Source organism: Larimichthys crocea, chromosome XI, assembly GCF_000972845.2.
Source record: "Larimichthys crocea isolate SSNF chromosome XI, L_crocea_2.0, whole genome shotgun sequence".
Classification (NCBI taxonomy): Eukaryota; Metazoa; Chordata; class Actinopteri; family Sciaenidae; genus Larimichthys; species Larimichthys crocea.
In genome coordinates this window covers 9263616-9281990 of record NC_040021.1, presented here as the reverse complement: position 1 = coordinate 9281990, position 18375 = coordinate 9263616, and the positions used below count along the sequence as shown (strand labels likewise).

General features: G+C 42.5%; 1 protein-coding gene across 13 annotated transcripts in view; it reads right to left on the bottom strand.

Annotated features, from left to right (window-relative positions):
- Positions 1-18375, bottom strand: part of utrn (utrophin) — a 166503-nt gene that overhangs the window by 121228 nt on the left and 26900 nt on the right. For all 13 annotated transcript variants that reach the window (XM_027284138.1, XM_019259060.2, XM_027284139.1 and 10 more), the window contains 22 exons: positions 17826-17998; positions 16733-16848; positions 15895-16061; positions 12533-12763; positions 11005-11186; positions 10158-10308; positions 9842-9961; positions 9584-9685; positions 9181-9288; positions 8865-9044; positions 8529-8692; positions 8294-8417; positions 8113-8200; positions 7182-7426; positions 6308-6476; positions 4913-5040; positions 2706-2843; positions 2486-2599; positions 2157-2312; positions 1857-2027; positions 1482-1673; positions 1076-1210 (listed from right to left, as the gene is read on the bottom strand). In XM_027284138.1, the coding sequence (XP_027139939.1) occupies positions 1076-1210; positions 1482-1673; positions 1857-2027; positions 2157-2312; positions 2486-2599; positions 2706-2843; positions 4913-5040; positions 6308-6476; positions 7182-7426; positions 8113-8200; positions 8294-8417; positions 8529-8692; positions 8865-9044; positions 9181-9288; positions 9584-9685; positions 9842-9961; positions 10158-10308; positions 11005-11186; positions 12533-12763; positions 15895-16061; positions 16733-16848; positions 17826-17998 (3354 nt within the window). The remainder of the gene's footprint in view (positions 1-1075; positions 1211-1481; positions 1674-1856; positions 2028-2156; positions 2313-2485; positions 2600-2705; positions 2844-4912; positions 5041-6307; positions 6477-7181; positions 7427-8112; positions 8201-8293; positions 8418-8528; positions 8693-8864; positions 9045-9180; positions 9289-9583; positions 9686-9841; positions 9962-10157; positions 10309-11004; positions 11187-12532; positions 12764-15894; positions 16062-16732; positions 16849-17825; positions 17999-18375) is intronic.

Genomic DNA, 18375 nt, shown 5'->3' with positions numbered 1-18375 from the left:
AAAAAGAAATCCAGGTAATTAGTGAAAACGTGCATGTATGTGCGTGTGTGTGTGTGTGTGTGTAAAAGATTGCCAAAGTAGCTGTACAAACAGATGGAGTACAGATGCAGAAATTGCAACGTTAGGTGTGTCAGATGAGAGCAAACCAAAAAAAAGGATGATAACTGAACGAGAAACGAGAGACAAGTGAGAGAGAAGCTTGTCGGATGACGCCACTTGTTTGGATCTAACAGTCATTGTTTACATGGGGTCATTAAATGAGCTTTTCCTTCCCGGAGGTGATGGAGATGGAGATGGAGGGAGAGAGAGAGAGAGAGAGAGAGAGGGGGGGAGAGAGAGAGGGAGAGAGAGAAGCCAAAAACACATAAGGACAAAGAGGAGGAGGACTCTGTCTTCAAGGGTCTTCAATTTCCTTCATCACTATTCAAAGTTACAGAAGCAGCAGTGTGATTAAAGCGAGTTTGACAGTCTGCTGCAGGCGGTCTACAGATATAGCAACAGAGCAAGACAAAGCAGGAGAAATCTGGAAGACAAAGTCAAAGACAATGCAATGTTATTAACAGAAGCAGAATATTAAATGGATGGTAGGGTTTATGAAATTAACCATTGTTCTACTACTTACCCTGCCTCGGACTAATAAATGGACAACTTATATCTACATCTAAAAGTTTAATGAGGTAATTTTATCTTCGCTGACTAAATTCCTCAACCAGCAGCTTCTCTCAGATATAATGCATATGTATGTATGTATAATATAGTATAAAAATGATATAAAGTAATCACAGAGTGGCTCATTACCACTAAAACTAAGAATAAAGATTCTATTAGACTTTTTACTCATTTTCTGTTGATATGTGCCTGCAGCCAAAAGTAATCCAACTATTCAAATATCTAGCCTCTTATTTGTGAAATTTTACATTTGCAACACAGTTATGCTTTCTAAGAAAATCTAATAGGAAGGAAAAAATGTTAATGTTATTTGAAAACAACACACATAGACCAGAGCAAACAACCGATCATTAGAAGAAATAACAGAAGAAATATAAAAGAAGAGTGTGTGTGTTTGCATTTGTACCTCCAGAGCTTCGTTGACAGCCTCGGTGCTCTCTGGTAGATTGTCAGTAGCTTGGACCTTGTCCCCCAGAGTGCTGAGCCAACTCTGCTCCATATCTAGGTACTGAAGCAACTCCATCCAACAGGACCAAACCTCCTACAGAATATAGCACAGGACACACACACACAAAAACACCTAGATTAAACTCAAATTAAACTGCAAAAAGGACATAGAAGAGATGGTGACTAATGGACTTCTCAGCAAGTCATTCCATTACTGAACCATGGGAGTTTCCACTCCTACTAGGCTTTTCTTCTTTTTAACTGAGGCCTGTACCATTTGTCAATAGCCAGTATTTTTATTCACACTTAAACTTTTAAATTTTGAAACCTCCAGCATAGAAGGACCTCACGTCCATACATATTACCTCTAAAGTGTGACACTTGCTCTTGAAGCGGTCACAGAGCTTGTGGTAGTTGGCCAGGACCCCGTCTAGCTCTGAGGTCAGCTCCTGTCCACTGCTTCCACCAGGGGGCGATGTTCTGGAGACTAGCAAGTTGATGCTGTCTTTCAGGATCTTTACCTTCACTTCCTTCTGTAGCACATCCTCTTTAGCCCTCTGTGAGTGAGAGATAAGGACAACAACAACAACAACATCAATAGAAACAACAGAGGAACAGAGTGAGACACAAACACACACAAATACAGCACACAACAGTCAAAATAACTTTGTTTATCAGTGAATCACCACATTTCCAGGTCCCATAATGCTCCTCGGTTATATCCCTGCCTCCATTCTCACCTTCATCTCCTCCAGCGATGCCTCCAGCTCCTCGGGACTCTTGTATTCAAAGTCCCTCATGAGAAACTCCTCATCGACCTGGGTCATCCATTCCTGCATCTCTGCCAAGTCCTTCCTCAGATTCACCTGCCTCTCCCGACTCTCTGCCACACGCTCCTGATGGCTCAGCAGCTGGAGGGAAATCACATTGGGTTTGGAAGTGAAACAAACATGCAACATGCTGTACGCACAAAATAAGAGGCCATGTTTCTTTTGAGTTGCGGGACATAACACAGTGCAAACACAGAGATTTCCCCTCACCTGTTTGCTGAGCGTGTCCCATCTGCCCTGGCACTCATCCAACTTATTCTGCCCCCACTTGGCCAATCCTGGGACTGCAGCCACCTGTACAGAGCTCACATTCTCTCCCATCTGCTTCAATGAACCTTCCACTGACTCCATCTCGCTCACATACTCCTTGATAGCAAAAAGAGAAAGAAAGAAAGATAAAGAATACTGTTTTGCAAATTCAGTAATGAATTTGTGAAATTATTGCCGTCTTTACATAAATCACAGTAAAAGTAACTTTTACGCAGTATGTAAGTCATGGTGTGCATGCAATGTTTTCATGTTTTGCATTGTCCTCTAACCTTGCACTGGTTAAGCTCTTCTTGTAGGCTCTCCTTGTCACCCACCCCTGTGACATCACGAGACAACAGCTCCTGAACCGCATCCAACCAACGTTCCACTTCCACCAAACGCACCTGGAATTAAACAAACGTATCAAAAACATTAAATTAACAACATCCGTATTTTGAAAAGTAAAGACAGAGTTTAAACTGTCAGGATCAATAATCACAGCTACTCTACCTGATTGTCCTTCATGCTACCCAGGATGCACTGCAGTGTGCCCAGCTCCTCACGGGCCCTGGAGGAGAGCTGACTCCATCTTTGTAGTTCTGCGGGATCGGAGGCTTGCTGTGTTTGCTCAATCTCCAGACAGAGGCCCTGAGGTGAACAAGAGTTCAGGCTTAAACATGACACGTCCAAGCTGTGTGTACACTTACTGTGCAACTATGGAAACTCTTAATGCGTGAATAGGAATTTGCCATGAGAACCGTAACATTAACAATAACAATGCTTAACAGTGAGTCATCTACTTGGTGGTGAGAAGATGATAAGAGGTCCCCAATCTCCTGGGGATTGACTAGGGCTCCATTATTGAAGAAACGTTCCATAAACCTTTGTGGCTGTCGTATCTATTTTTAAAAAGGATATTAAAGCAATTTCTCACAACTGATCCCAAGTTTTCCCATGTCATTTGACATTGTACCCCGCAGTACCCTTAAACTGTGAACCCCTTTCAAAGTATTTCATGGTAACAACAATATTTTAGTTTTGATACAAATACACTGTGGATTTCACAACACAGTTATATGTTAGTCACTAAAACGCACTCAAACGAGTAGGAAGATTAAGATCAGATAGATTTCTGATGTAAGTTTACGATTTGTGAGTGTTTACGTCACTAAACGACTCGAAACAAATGTTTGACTGCTGACAATATAAAACTATAAACATTACATTTGGGAATAATTATCTTGAAAGACAGACTTTGGCAGACAAGAAGCATGTTTGTTTGAGCCGAGTGAAATATGCTGAAGCCTTAAAAAAATAAATGTTAGTTTACCACTTGTAATTATAACATTATTTGAATGCTACCAACAAGTTAGACGGTAATTCCACCTTGTTAGCATGAGAAATGTGTTTGTTTTGTTAGTGAAATAGTGTGAAACTGTCAGCAGGAAATGGGCATCGCATCACTGGTTTGCTCTGGGACCTGCTCCCAAAAACATTGCTCCATAGCACTACATGTGGTCAGAATCTCCACAAGATACCTTCAATTATATAATAAAAATCCTCATGCATAAAAGGACACGATTTGCATGATTGATGAGACAATTCAGCACAAATAAAAGTGTTGGTTAGTCTACAGAAGAGGCACAGAGGAAACTTTCATAAGTATATATTCAAAGCATAGATTTACATTAGCGCACAGTGAAACATAAATCTGTTTAAACATGAAGAAACAATACAGAGCCAATGAGATGACTATCATATTATCATTAGGCCGACAGGGCTCAGAGATGCTGTCATGGGATTGTATGTGCTGCCTGTCTGCCTGACTGACTGGTTGAGCGGCTCCACACGGTGTTGGTTGGAGCTCTATGTTGCACGCATGGGCACGCTGCCCAGAATGTGCCATGTCTCTGCCCCCTCCCGGCACCGTGCCCTATCTGACACGATAACAAGGGCTCGGACTGAGCCGCATTCCACCGAAGGATGAAGGAGGAGACAAACGCACACACAGTAACACAACACAATACACAACGCAACAACACGTACTGTATATTACAAAGCTACATACCAAAACACACGCGCGCGCACGCACAAACACACACCCTTTTCCTCCTACACAGAAGTTGATACAGTGCAGAGGGAAGTGACTGGCTGATAAAGGGGGCTATTGTGTGCTGGAAAAAAAAAATCTGACAGCAGACAGAGATTAACACTCACTCTGATATGTACATACAAGCACAAAGACAAAGAAAAGATCTTTTTTTTTAGCTTAGAGGTCACAGGGCATACGTGTTATCAGCTACAGATAAACCACACAACATCAATTCAACATAACTATTTTATTTTAATCTTTATTTAACCTTATTCCCTTATTCAAATTACAAATCTTTGAGGAGGGTCCTGGCCAAACAATGTAGTTAGTGTCACAAAATATGCACCAAGATCCAGATATATGTACCAAATAACCATGTGAAAGCTGACAGATCACAGATAATAAATAAGATTAGTCTAATACTAACAACCATTAATTAATGAACATACTTTGCATGGTAATGACATCTTGGACCTTATGTTTTTTAATTCCTAGTTATCTGTCTGGTAGTTATCAGGATGGGTGTACTTTACACAACAGTTGCATTGGTGGAAAGTTGACCGTTTTCACTCATGGTTTTCACAGAGAGCCATGACTTCATTTATCAAGATAATGCATTGCTCACCTGTGTTCGCTCCACTGCCCCCTCAGCAGTAGGGATGTCTACCATTCCTTCTCTCAGAGTGGCCAGCCTGGCCTCAAGACCCTCCACTGGGCTCGGTAGCGTCTTGTCGGCCTCGAGTCTGGCCAAAACTGGAATATGACAAGGAGGAGGGGGGGGATGTGTGGAGAATGAGAGGGAGAAAAAACAGTTCATTATGTTAAGGAATAAAACTTTTGCATCAGGACGTAAGCGTCAGATTTTCAACCACTAGGGGGCAGGGAGCTGGCTTGGGATTTCCCTATTTGTGTGTGTGTGTGCATGTGTGTGTGTTTTCCATGTTGCAAGAGGATCCCAGATGTTTGACAGCCAGTTTCTCTCAAAGTAGGTTTACGTGTACTGTTCTAACCACCTCATACATGTCAATCATGCCCGATGAATTTAAAAAACACACTAAAACACACATAATGTGCCATCTCCACCTACTGCAAAAGCGATTCAATGAATAACTAAAGTTAAGTAGTGCCCATTTGTGACTATTTCAACCTCATTTATATTGAATGGTTAAATTTCTTCCTGCTCCCGTTTCTCTCCTCGACCGTCTCTCTTGTGCTCTCCTTCTCAGTCGGCATTTCAATTACCAGTCGATTTAATGCTTACATAACCTGGCCATGTTTATATACACAAAGAACAGAGATAGAGCCTAACTGGGAGAAGGGGGTTTTGGGGGGGGTAGCGAGAGGCTCCAGCGCGAGGCAAACTGCCCTCAAGCAGAAACAAAATGGTTTTCCTTGGCTCTCATCCAAATCCTCACAGTCATAAAAGCCCATGAAGACAGACACGTGCATGCATACACAGACACACACACACCTATGATCAGGACCAGAGCGTTCAAGGCTCCCTTTACAGACTTGTTGTTCGGCCAAAAAGAGTGCACGTAAATCCCAACGATGACTGATTTTCAGAACAACTACAGGTACAAGTCACGTCTTCAGGTAGAGATGGAGCTGGCGCAGAGGTACAATCTTACACTCAGTCGCTCACGTATTCACTCACGCATCTGTGAGCTTTGGAGGCCATATAAGGCCATCATCTATTACTTGTGGCTGGCCAAGGATTCATATAAAAAACTGATGTCAAATTTATACAACCCCTGCAGGACTGAGCTCTGCTGATCTTAGCTATCATTCTTTCACTCTATAAACCTGAAAGCTTTGAGCCGAGAGCAACGGGAGAGAAATTGGTCTTTGTTTTAAGGAAGGCTTAAATCTCCTGTCCTGCAGCTCTTTGAAATAGGAGGATGCCTCGTGGCTGTCAGGTCCCTTGAAGAGCATATGGTACTGTTAATACAAAGGAATCTGCTCAGACTCCTCCGCAGTGATTTAACAAACTATTCTGATAACGTTCAGCAAAAAGTACCTGCGTTGACCTCCTGCTCTCTGCTCTGGAGCCGCTGTAGTGTCGAGGCGTGATGTGCCGATACCACCACCATGTTGTCTTTCAGAGAGGGCACAGCTCCCAGTGACCCCACCTCTGCAAAAAGCTTCTCCAATTGTGGACTCATCGATGTGACATGGACAAGCCGGGACTGCAGAATACAACAAAAAAAAAGATTAAAGTTCACATATGACATGCATGTTACTTTAAATTACTCTATTCAATTACTATTGTTTTACTGCTGTTTCTGGAAATCCACACAGAGGGAAATAAACTTTTTTCCTTGACAAAAATATGTCAGAAATGTCTGAGTAACTATGTTTGCTGAACACCAGGAATTTTCTGTTTTTTTTTTTGGTTTTTTATCCTTTAGTTATTCAGGAAGTGAGTCTGTCCTCTTCAGGAAACAGCCTGATCACACCTGGAGGATTGCCAGTACAACTGCAATCTGATCAGCTCCACTGGAGCAGTTAGGGTTAAGGGCCTTGCTCAAGGACACCTTAGTGGTGGTAATGAATGTCTGGGGGATTGACCAACTGCCTTCCCTAACCTTTAGGTCACTACTGTGAATTTTGATGATAAGAGCATGTATTTCATTTACATTTATTTTGTGCCAATAAGCACACTCAGTGTCATCTAAAAAGATTTGTTTCCTGGGATATAACAGGTGTAACTTGTATCACACACACTGGAAAAATAAGTTAGTCTGATTAAATTCAGAAATTGATTCACAGGTTACTGGCTTTACACTGACAGGCTTTCCCACTAGTCACAAATTCTCCACACTTCAGGAAACACCTTTCATTGACTTAACAAGCGTATGAGGCACCTTGTGACTTCTGTAACTGACTCTTACCTGACATTCTCCGCTCAGGCTTCTGAGCTCTGCCTCATCGCACTTTTCTACAGTCAAGGTTGAGTCTAGCCACCGGTCCTGTTCTACCAAGGCTTGGTCTAGGTCTGCCAGCTCTGCAGACACCGCTCTGACCCGGCTCTGAGTGTGAACTCGTTCACTCGCTGCCTGCAGCTCCCTCGCGCAAACATCCCACTCAGTTTGGATCAGATCTATGTCTGCCCTCACTGAGTCCACACACACTCCCTCTACAGAGAGAGAAACAGAAGACAACAGATATAAAAGCTTCACATGCACAACAAATATTTAAGTAAACTTTGAATTGTCTATTTTCACCAACAGCTTGTGTTGTGAGTTTTTTCGCTTTTTTTTGTGGAAGAAAGAGACCCTATGGCAAGAGCAAAGACAATAGTGGATAAAAAAAGGACAACATGGATGAGAGAGTAAGAGACTAAAACAAGTGGAGTTCAATGGAAAGTTTGGTGTTTAACAAATCTATTCCAACTTAGCAGTGCCCCTCCACTCCCCCTCACTGCCTCAAGAGCAGTGTAAACACATAAAAATCCTGAGTACCTCTTCATTTCATTGAGCAGTTATATGAAGTCAGCAACCCTTGAGGCTGACAGATTTTTACCACTCTGTCCACAAACACACATTCTGATAACTGGCATCGAAGACTGAATGACAATAAAATATGTAGGCTTGTAAATACCCAGAAAATACCAAGCAGCTGTGGAAAAGTAGTAAAATCTTATGAGACAAACAGAATTTAGCAGTGAAATGGAAGATTTCTGTTAGAGTCAGTAGTCCAGAACCTCTGAGAAATGATAAATAATCAATATCTTAGCTCAGTTTAAAAGAACATGTTTACTAAGTATGATATTAATATTTCATATAATAATGCACCATTTCAGTGTCAATCTCTCCTTCATACCTCTCTCTAGCTGGTCCATCAAGCCCCGTCCTTCTTGGATCACTTGACCGACTGTGGGTTCCTTTGCCGCGAGGTCTACTTCCAAACCCTACAGTGACAGTCGGCACGTATTTATGAAGCGATTTTCAAAACAAATGCTCTAACTAACTTGAATTGTTTGTTTTTAAACTGGTAGGTTTACCTTTAGTTTCTCCTGCAGGTCTGGTGTGTCAGGTGTAGTCTCAGGGTGTGTGGAGGCCAGTGCTTGAGCAGACTTCTTCCATGTTTTAACCCAGTTCAGCAGGTCAGAAAGCTTATTTTCAAACCTGCGGGACACAGAACACAGTCCGTGCATTGGGGTGTGTTTGTGTTTCTTTTATTCTCACATTTTTCTGACAAGAAAGGTATAATCTGTCCACATGTCTCTCAGTTCTTACACTCGTCGGACTTCTGCATCTGTCTCCATCAGTCGTTTCTTAGGGGGAGCAGGTGGGGCCAACTCCTGGTCAGAGACCGAGGTAGCCGCAGCTACAGCAACTGAATCCACGACGACCTGCTCTTCCACCTGAGTCATTCCAGCATCTGTTACAGCTTCCATTACCTTAATGGGCAGTTAGAGCAGCAGTGAGAATGAGGAAGTATCACACAAACCAAGTCACAACGAAACAAGCTGTAGTATCCTTGTATCTCGGTTCAGGTTTACAGTAAGCAGGAAGACAAACGCCCTATGAATAAAGTTACATTGCAAATAATGGGTGAAAACAAACACACACCTGGAAGGAGTAATCCTCCAGCTTCTGTACCAGGTTGTCCCATCTATGTGCCAGCTCCTCCGTGTCGGCCTCAATCTTGGCTCCTGCCTCAGGGCTCCGCAATAACGCTATCACATCCTGTCCTGCATCAGAGAGCTGGTCGAGAGTCCTCCTCTTCTTTTCCATGTCTTCCTTTAAAATCTACAGGATTAAATGACCAAAAAAAATAATAATCAAAGAGTACACTGAACCTAATTATAATAGAATAAAGGCAATTACTTGTTAAAGTATCTGCTGCAGCGGCATGCCAACTACAAAGACTTGGCAGTCTACTTACCGCTAAACGGCGCACATTAGTATTCATTTCACTTGGGTCCTTAAAGTTGCTGGTCTGTACTTCACTCAAGGCCTCCTCTTTTTCTGTCAACCACACTCTAAACAAACTCTACAGAAGAGATTTGGGAAAAAAAACATAAAAGTGTGTTCAGGGTCACAAAAGGAAAGGATGCTTCAATGTAAAAAACAAAATAAAAATAGGGGATCTGAAAAGATTCACTGTGAACTGAAAGGACTTAAGGAGGATTTGAAGGTTTAAAATACATTAATACACTTTCTGTGCATCTCAAAATAGCTCAGTGGTTGAGGAGGGAACATTCAGGTCGTCCATTACTTATTAGATAGTTCATATGCGTGCGCCTCTGCCTGTATATTTAAAGAGAGGGAGCGCGGAAATGTCATACCTGGTCCGATAGAAGCTGCTGCCACACCATGAAGACTTCCTGCAACTTGTGCCACCTCTCTTCTGTCCAGCGACAAACAGCTGCCCAGCGCTCACCCAAAGACTTGAATGTAGAATAGAGTCAAACATTAAAAACAGTAAGTCCGAGAATATAATACAGATCTCTAAGTCTAAAAGTTCATGTTCATCGAGAAATTCACAGTGCGGAAGGAAGACTCTTCTCCAAATTTACAAAGACTTTCAGACTGACAAAACGTACTTGTAGTTGTTCCTCCAGGGCAGCAGTGGCACTCTCACCGCTGTTCTCGTCCACCACGACCACCATGTGTGTTAAAGAGTTGACCTTCACCTGCTCCGCCTCCAGGTCGTTCTGAAGCTCCTGAATGGGGAAACACAAACAGTGAATTCAGCATATTACCAATTTAACCTAATTAAGATAAACTGAAAAAACAAAACCACACAGACCAGGAATTTATTAATATTATACTTGATCCTGTCCATTTTAAATCAATTACCTGTTGTTAAACACAGTTAATTAAATGCTTTGACGGGTTTGAATGGGAAGCTGTATTTACTTTGTGCTGCTCTATCTGTTCTTTGTAGAACTCCATGTCTTTAGCTGTCGGATCTGTCTCTATCTTTCTGATTCGCTCCTCTGTCTGAGTCAGCCAATCGGAAAGCTGCTGTAGCTGCTGCTGCTGAAGATCCATCAGGACTTCGTGAAGCCTGGAGAGGATAAGGGAGAAAGTAAGGACAGAGAGAGAGAGTGAGCCGGGTCGTGTAAAGCTACAGGAAGTTTAAGAAACTTTAAGGTGAAACAATCAGCTGGTTATTTAACAGCCTCACAGTAGCACAAACACTAGAATGAGTGACAAGGCTGCGTACAGACTCCACGGACATTAAGTCATGGCATACACAAGCACACATATTTTAAAATCAGGGTCAACAAATGATGTGGTGGACATCATGAATATGATTTATGAACAACTGTATTGTGTGTGTGTGTGTGTGTGTGTGTGTGTGTGTCTAAAGCATCATAAACCTTGACGACACAGATTGAGCGTCAGACTTGATAGACCTTGGAGGGCTCAAGGCTTATCAGGTGTCACCTTCACACAGCCTGCAGCCTTGTACATTCTTCACAGGAAAAACTCATAAAGTTCTGAGGTCAACAGTGACACTGAGAGAAAAATGTCCAGTTCAGTAAGATATTTGTGGCTCATGATGTGAAAGAGCTGCACACTACACTGTACAAAAAAAACATTGAGTTTTTTTGTTCTTGAAAAAACAAAAAACTGCATATTAGTTTCAGACATAACTAAACAAAGATCACACTGTATCTGCCTTTGTAAATAAACAACAGCAAAAGGTACTGCGATACCTCTCCAGGACTAAAGCAGGTGTGCATGTATGAGCATCTACCTGGCCTGGCGGTCCATGCTGGCCACTCGGAGGCTCTCCCAGCGGGAGTTGAGGAGGGTCATCTGCTCCCGGATTTCATCTTCCTCCTCCTCTGTCAGGTTACCCTGGGCAATCAGTTGGTTACCCGCTTGGAGCACATTACCCACACTGCTCTGGTGTGCCGTCAGCTCCATCATAAAGGCCTTTTGGGGGAGGTGGAATAAATGGTAAAATAAATTACTGCAAATCTCTGATTCAGTTTGAAATTTTTGTCTTCCAGAGAAACTGTGTGCTGGATACAAAACAGCCCCGGGACAAATTAAAGGATAATAAACATAAAGAAATATACCCCCTATCTTTGTGTACACGATATTAAATTAAGGGAGGAATCACATTACCCTTAAAATTATTCAGATTCAGCCTAACATGGAGGGTGAACATTGCTTAAGGGCTCCATGCTGGTACTTGGCACACACATACTAACATCTGGATTTGCTTCTGTCCCCACCCTCAAACTTGACTTGCTATATCACTTAATAACGCCCTGCAGAAACACTGGGCATCACCTCTGCACACTTGTATTCATGAGTGTTGCTGTGGCAACAGTCAGACGAGCCTGTGAGCTCAAATTGAAGGGCAAACTCTGTCAAGTAGGCAACTGAGGCCAGTTGCAAACAAGGAGAGAAAGGAGAAAATTCTTCAAGGAGAAATAAAAAAACAGTTTTGAAGGAGTTTCTTAACGCTGGTTCTTGTTGTGAGCAATATGAATACCAATGAATTGAGTTATTGTCTTTTTTCCGTGAACTCTCTGGATGAGTAAGCATTTTTGTCTGCACCCCTGAACACATTGTTTTTGATGAGGCTTTGCTGGAGAAGCTGTGGACAAGTATGTGGACAAAAAGGCCCGAAACAAACTGCAATGATGTTTTTTTTTTGTTGTTGTTTTTTTTTAGATCTCTTGCAAACCCTGGCTGTTAAAGAGGCTTTGGGTCTTGTTGCTCTCAGTCTCACCACCGGCTTTTTGCTTTGACCTGGATTCCAGACATTAGACTTCACAAATATTCACATTGCAGCCAAGGGAATCCTGCCAAAGCCCCTTTACACACATGCACAGACACAAACCCTGCAACTACACCTTCTGAAGCAAGCAACTAAGCTCTGGGCCAGGGCACCATGGGGTGCTGTGCGCCACCGTACTCAGCAGAATTCCTGGCATTCCCAACATGTACGGAGCATGTATTGCCAGTTGTGGGAGGCCTGTATCTCTGGGACACTATCTTCAGTCTCAACAATGGAGTGACAGTTTGTAGAAGTAACTGGTTTGCAAGACAAATACTGGATGTGTAATTTCAGTGTGTCCTTATTTATCTTAGAATATTCTGTCTCTCAATGTTATGCTCATTCCTTTCATTATATGCATTTTTAAAAAAGCTAATTCAAGCTAAGACATCTCAAGATAATTAATGGAAATAGATAACAATTGTTTGCACCTCTGTCTTAACTTCAACAATGTGCATGCATGTTTTCATCTCTGCAAGTGTCGTCCTACCTCGTGTGTATGAAACTGGTCTTTGACTTCCTCTACATCGTCCGACACCTCGTCCTGAATCTGTAGTGCATCCTCGGCCGAAAGCAGCCACGTCAGTACCTCCTCCAGCGTTGTCTGGTAGCTGTCTAGGTCCACTTCCAGTAGGCCGCCCTCCATCTCCCCCTCTGTCTCTGTCAGGGTGCTGGGGGTCTCAGGCCGGGGGCTGCTGCCCGCCTCCTCCATCTGTACATTCTGAAAAACATGAAGCAAGAGATGAAGGCGTAGTTTGACCACATTATAGACAATGTGCTTAAAACACAGCATTATAGTAAAATGCTGCTAAAAGTAAATAGTGTGCCTAGTGTCATGGCATATAGTCGTGCCATATTATAACCCAAACACAAAGAAGCTCAAGTCCTTCAAACAATGATGTCTATGAAATACAGCCATGCCCAAATCCTCCATTCTTATTTTACATCAGTTAGTGAGTTTTAAAATAGAACCAGACATCTAGGAGAGGCCTGTGCTGCTCTGGAGAATGAAGGGCGACCTACCCTGCTCAGTTCAGACAAAAAAAAAAAAAGAAAACAACAACTGCAGGCCTATTATGGGATGCTGGGAGGTGCCCCTGGCACACTGGGCAGGTCAATCCTCATTCTAGGAATAGCACTCAGTTTGAGACTCAGTGGTAATCCTGGGCGAAGTTGGGTGTACAGTCAGAAAGATGGATGGCGCTGCCTTAAAGGACAACCAGCTTGAAAATGCTTTAAAAGGACACACACTTCATGCAAATTAAGATTAATACGCTACATGTAAAAGGGAAAAATAAGCTTGCTGTGTGATGACAGTAGTCTTGTCAGCGCAGTGTCCTTCATCAAAAACTTCTTTAAAAATGTTCTAGCACCACAAAAGAGGCAGTTCATTTTTTATTTTCAACACAATCTCAATGTCAAAGTTGCGTTAAATAAAGGGTTTGTTAGACACAATGTAAACATGTAACGCCCTTCGTGGACAACAGCATTAACAAACTATTCCAGGTTTTTATTATCCTGGCAGACATGGAGCTGATCAGAGCTCAACAGATCTGTCTGGGTCTGAAATGAACAGCAGATAAAATCTTTGCAGTGGCAGCCGTGCCAAGTCAAAGATGACAGAAATGCTAATGGGTGTGTAGGGTCTGGTACAGTAGCCAGTCAAATGGACCTTTGTTTTCCAGGGTGAAATTGCACAGCAGTAAGGTCTGTGTAGCGAACTCAGGGAAAGGTCACCTGCTGAAAATATTCAATGACCTTTTGGATATTTTGGAATAAGCCACGAAAAATACTGTGAGCCTTTATGTTAGACCAGTGAAGTCTGGCAAAGACAAAGCTACAAGGAGAGAAAAAATACATGGGAGTGAGAAAGAGAGAGAGTGGGAGAAAAAACTGCAGCCTTGGTCTATTTATTGACTTGAATGGCTGTAAAATAGCTGTGGTCTGGCTCAACAGAACACTTTATTATCACCAGATGATTTGCTCAACTCAATCCCTGCATTCATCACTTTTTCAGTTGTGAATCTGGAGAATGTAATGAATCATCATGCATACCCGGTGCTTATCATCAACGATATTCCATATTTAAAGATGGTTATGCAATAAAATGTAATTAGGTCGCAAGCTGAAGTTGTCAATAGTGAAAACAATCAGCAAAAATCAATGTTAAGAACTCCTGGACAATACCAATATTATGAATCTATAACTAAGAGGGGAACCAAAAAAGTAGCCACTGAAAACAAAGAGCCTTTATTTTTCCTCCACTCGATCTCACTACCAGCAGCATTACGCATCACTTCCTATGAAGAGGGGATGTGTGCCAGGAAAGTAAACCCCTTATTGGACCAATCAGAGCACTATTTAAAAAGACTTTTCCAGCAGTCGTTCCAGGACGTGTGAAGTATGTGCCCATGGGCAATAAAAACTTAAGAGGTGGTTTCAGGATTTTCTGACTTCTGACTAAAACGAGCCGCCCGAGGGATGTGTGTGTGATTGAAAGCAAAGAGCTCGGTGGACTGGGAGAGTCCAAAATTCTAATCAAGTTGAACTAATTTTTGGGGGGATGCAGCTTAGCCTGTTAAAGCTACTATGGAATATACAGTACATGTACAAGAACATGAACATGAACAGGACCGCAACCACAAGTGAAAGAAAGAGCAAGTTCAATGTGACACTCTTAAATGCTCACAGATGTTAAACACTGAACAGTATTAGTCACCTGCACACATCTTTAAAGCTCAAATAACCTTCCCTGTCAACTTTCTGCACACACTCCCATTCACACCAATTTATTCCCTCATTTCCTTCCATTCCTTTACAGCTCTGTGTTTCCAGCAGCATGCAGCTCGGTCTGTTGGCTAATGTCAGAGGGGTGAGTCATGGCTCTCCTCCCTAGTTGCCTGTGCCTGCTGTGCTTTTCATGAGCAGCGTTGAAGAGAATGAAGGAGATGGCTTTTTCAGAGTGGGAGTGACTCATTCTGGCAACACACAATGAGACACTTCACAATATTCCTTATGCTTGCACATAACAGAGTTTGTGGCCTTCAAACTGAATGTTATCAGAAACACAACACAGCAGCAAAGGTCGAAGCAGTTATGGGTACACATTTATTTCTGCGACTCCTGCATTTCAGTTCTTGTAGCTGAAGCTCAGAAGCTTAACTGTCATCTCTCCATTCATGGGAACGGATAACAGTTTGTTTACACCGGAGGAGACAGGGAGCCACTGGGGGTGATACAGTATATCTGCTGGTCTGAAGCACTGTGTCACTACAGAAACAACTGAACCATGCTTACATACTGACATGAGCAGAACATAAATTCTGAACTTCAAAATCGCCTCTTTTCTTTTAGATTGTTTGCTGTCTACTTCAAATTGTTTTTTCTGCCTTTGTGTTCATGAATTATGCGCTTAGTAGTCACGTTTTTAAAAATAAATGGGTTCTGTCTTGTCTATGTTTTTGTGACCTCGGTGTTGGTATCGAGTTGAACAGTTCTGAACCAGTTATCTGTTAAGAAACCAACCCTTTAAATTCCAGTAATAAATCCCTGAGATTTGGATTTAATGTGCTTCTGTCCACCTTGCTGGTTCCCAGCTGTGGATTTTTGCACATAAAAGCACCTTGGTTTGCTTAAAAAACAGATGTAGCCATGGACTCCAGCAAGCTCCTTTTGTGTGAGGCATTTATAAGGAGGTGCAAATAGTACAATGACTCTCCTCTTAGTTTAGACCCACGTGTTCTTCCCACTACCCCAAAAAGCCTGAGCTGTTGGTGTTCTCTGGCAGCATGTACCCTCCTGTATCCTATCGCATGAAGTACAAACTGTAACCTGCGGTGTTGTGCGTTTTACCTGAGCACTAAGGCCTGGACCTGAGTCCCCAGACTCCACTTTGTATTTGCGTGGCAGCGTCTCCACTTCTCTGATAGCCTCCATGCTCACTTCTTTGGGCAGCACAGCGAACAGCGACGTCACGTACATGATGATGGACTTCTTATCTGGTAACTGCACCGCCACGTCTGAGAGAGCGGGGGGCAAAAACAGTAGGAGGGAGGTAGATGTGTGGGGCAGAAAGATCAGAGATATGAATTAAGCATGAGAAGCAGGAGGGAGGGGGGAGGTAAAAAATTGCATGAGGGGGAAAAGCAGCATGGGAGATGGAGTGAGATTGCAGTTAAGGGTGACAGAGGACGAGATTAGATAGGAAGGAGGGTGAGAGGGGAGAGAAAAAGGGCAGGTTGAGGCAAGTTGCGCTGATTAAAGCTGGCATTAACACAGGTCAGGTGTGACTGCCCTTTGGTCACAACATAACAAGAAGTGTCTGAATATAGAAAGGCACACAGAGTAGCTACAGGTGCTACATCAACTGGAAAAACACTCTGAGCAAACACGGCTTCTAACAAATCTTCAGCCAAAGACAACACTCAGGTATTTGCTCCACTGTGAGTTTATCCAACTACTGGCTGGACATGAAGGTAGGCTTTGTGAGCACGGACTATGCTTTTAATCTGTGGGAATTTTGGACAGTAAAATGTACATCTATCCAAATCCAACTTTTATTTTTTGGGACTGCTATAAAAGGAAGTTGATAGGTGTGTTTTCTTTTGCCACCATTTTTTTTTTATAAACACTTTCTACAGTTATGTGTACAGTGTGAGACAAGGTTTAAAGCGGCTCAGGGCGTCGGTACCTTCAGGATCCAGTAGCCTCTCGATAGCCAGCTGGTCTTTGGCTACGGTGAATGCATGGTCCAGTCTCTCCACAGGGCTCAGTCTGACCACCTCATCCCAGCTGAACGCATTCGGCCTGAAGACACACAGAATGGTGGCAACGAGATCAGCAACATTCAAGAGATACATTCAAGTTTTTTTAAGGTTACAGTCTCATCGTTCAGAATCCACAGATACCTTCGCATGTATACGCATATACTGAAAGCGCTTGTGCTGTTGGAGTGAAGGTGAATCTGAAACACTGATTAGAGCTTTACCTCTATTGAGCAGCATTTATCTAATTGTTTTTTAACAAACACATATGATACAACATTTTTTTTTTTTTACATATTCCCTCTGTAATGAAAAAAACTAAACAAATGACTCTTCCCTGAGTGGTTCAGGGGAGACTTGTGCTGAGGCCAGTTGGGTGTGGAATGTGTGTGTTCAGTGATCCACCTAAACCCTGGCCCTGCTCTAAACCAACACTGGCCTTTCTCACAGCTCACTGGCCTGTGTGTGTGTGTGTCACTAGTAAGAACAAGGGGTTACAGAAAGGAAAAAAAAAAAAAACACCCATGACTCCTCTTTTTTTACTCGCTTTTTTCAGCGTACACACACACCCACACCAAGCGTGTGCAAACAGTGACATGGCAGGCGTACACAGAGCAAGTGAAGCAGTGTACACACACCCGGCAGGCGCTGACCTAACAATCCGACCTCCTGCCACTTAGACACACACACACACACACACACACACACAAAGAATGGTTCCTACACATCTGCCATTTCTAAAAAGCCTTGTTTTGTTTTTAACGGCATTTGAAGGTCTTGGCCTGTGCTACCTATGATTTACATTCAGAGTCAAAGGGCATATGTCAAATATGCAATACTTTAAAGCAGAACATTTGAGTCACAGTAACAAATATCACGACATGCCACATGAGAGGGCTTTCAAGTATGGAAAATGTAGTCTGAAAAGAAAAAAACTCTCATGAAACAACTCAATACCATTCAAAAGAAATGTGCAGAAACACAAAAGACACAGTCTCAGCATGTGTGATCCCTCCTCACCTGAAGTGGTGTAGGATGCTGTTGAGAGCCAGGCCGTCAGCCCAGCTGGTGGTGAAGTTCAGCACGTTGACCCCTGGGTATGAGCGGGTGCACTGGCGTACCCAACTCAGTAAGATCTTCTCACTGTTGGTCTGCTGCAGGTTAGACATGATGTCTTTCATGATGTCTTTAACCTACATGAACATGGAAAAACACATTAATTCCATTTCTTTAGGAGGATTAACATTGTTGTTAATGAACATAATGTAAGCTTCTTTATTATTCAACACCAGGCTACTCAGAAAGATCCAAACATTCTCTGTGCAGAGCACATGTACAACTAGTTAAAAATCAGATATTTTCTTTGTTTATATATTAAACTTGCCCTTTTCTTCATGACCACTGTGGCTGGCAAAGACGTGTAGGAAATAATATGATCACAATTAAACACCACTACTTGATTACATTAAATATTAACAGTTCTGCTGTGATAACAACGTGTCTACCATACACAACAGCACACGCCTATTCATGGTGCATGCAGGAGAGACAGTAGTGTAAACTAATAATA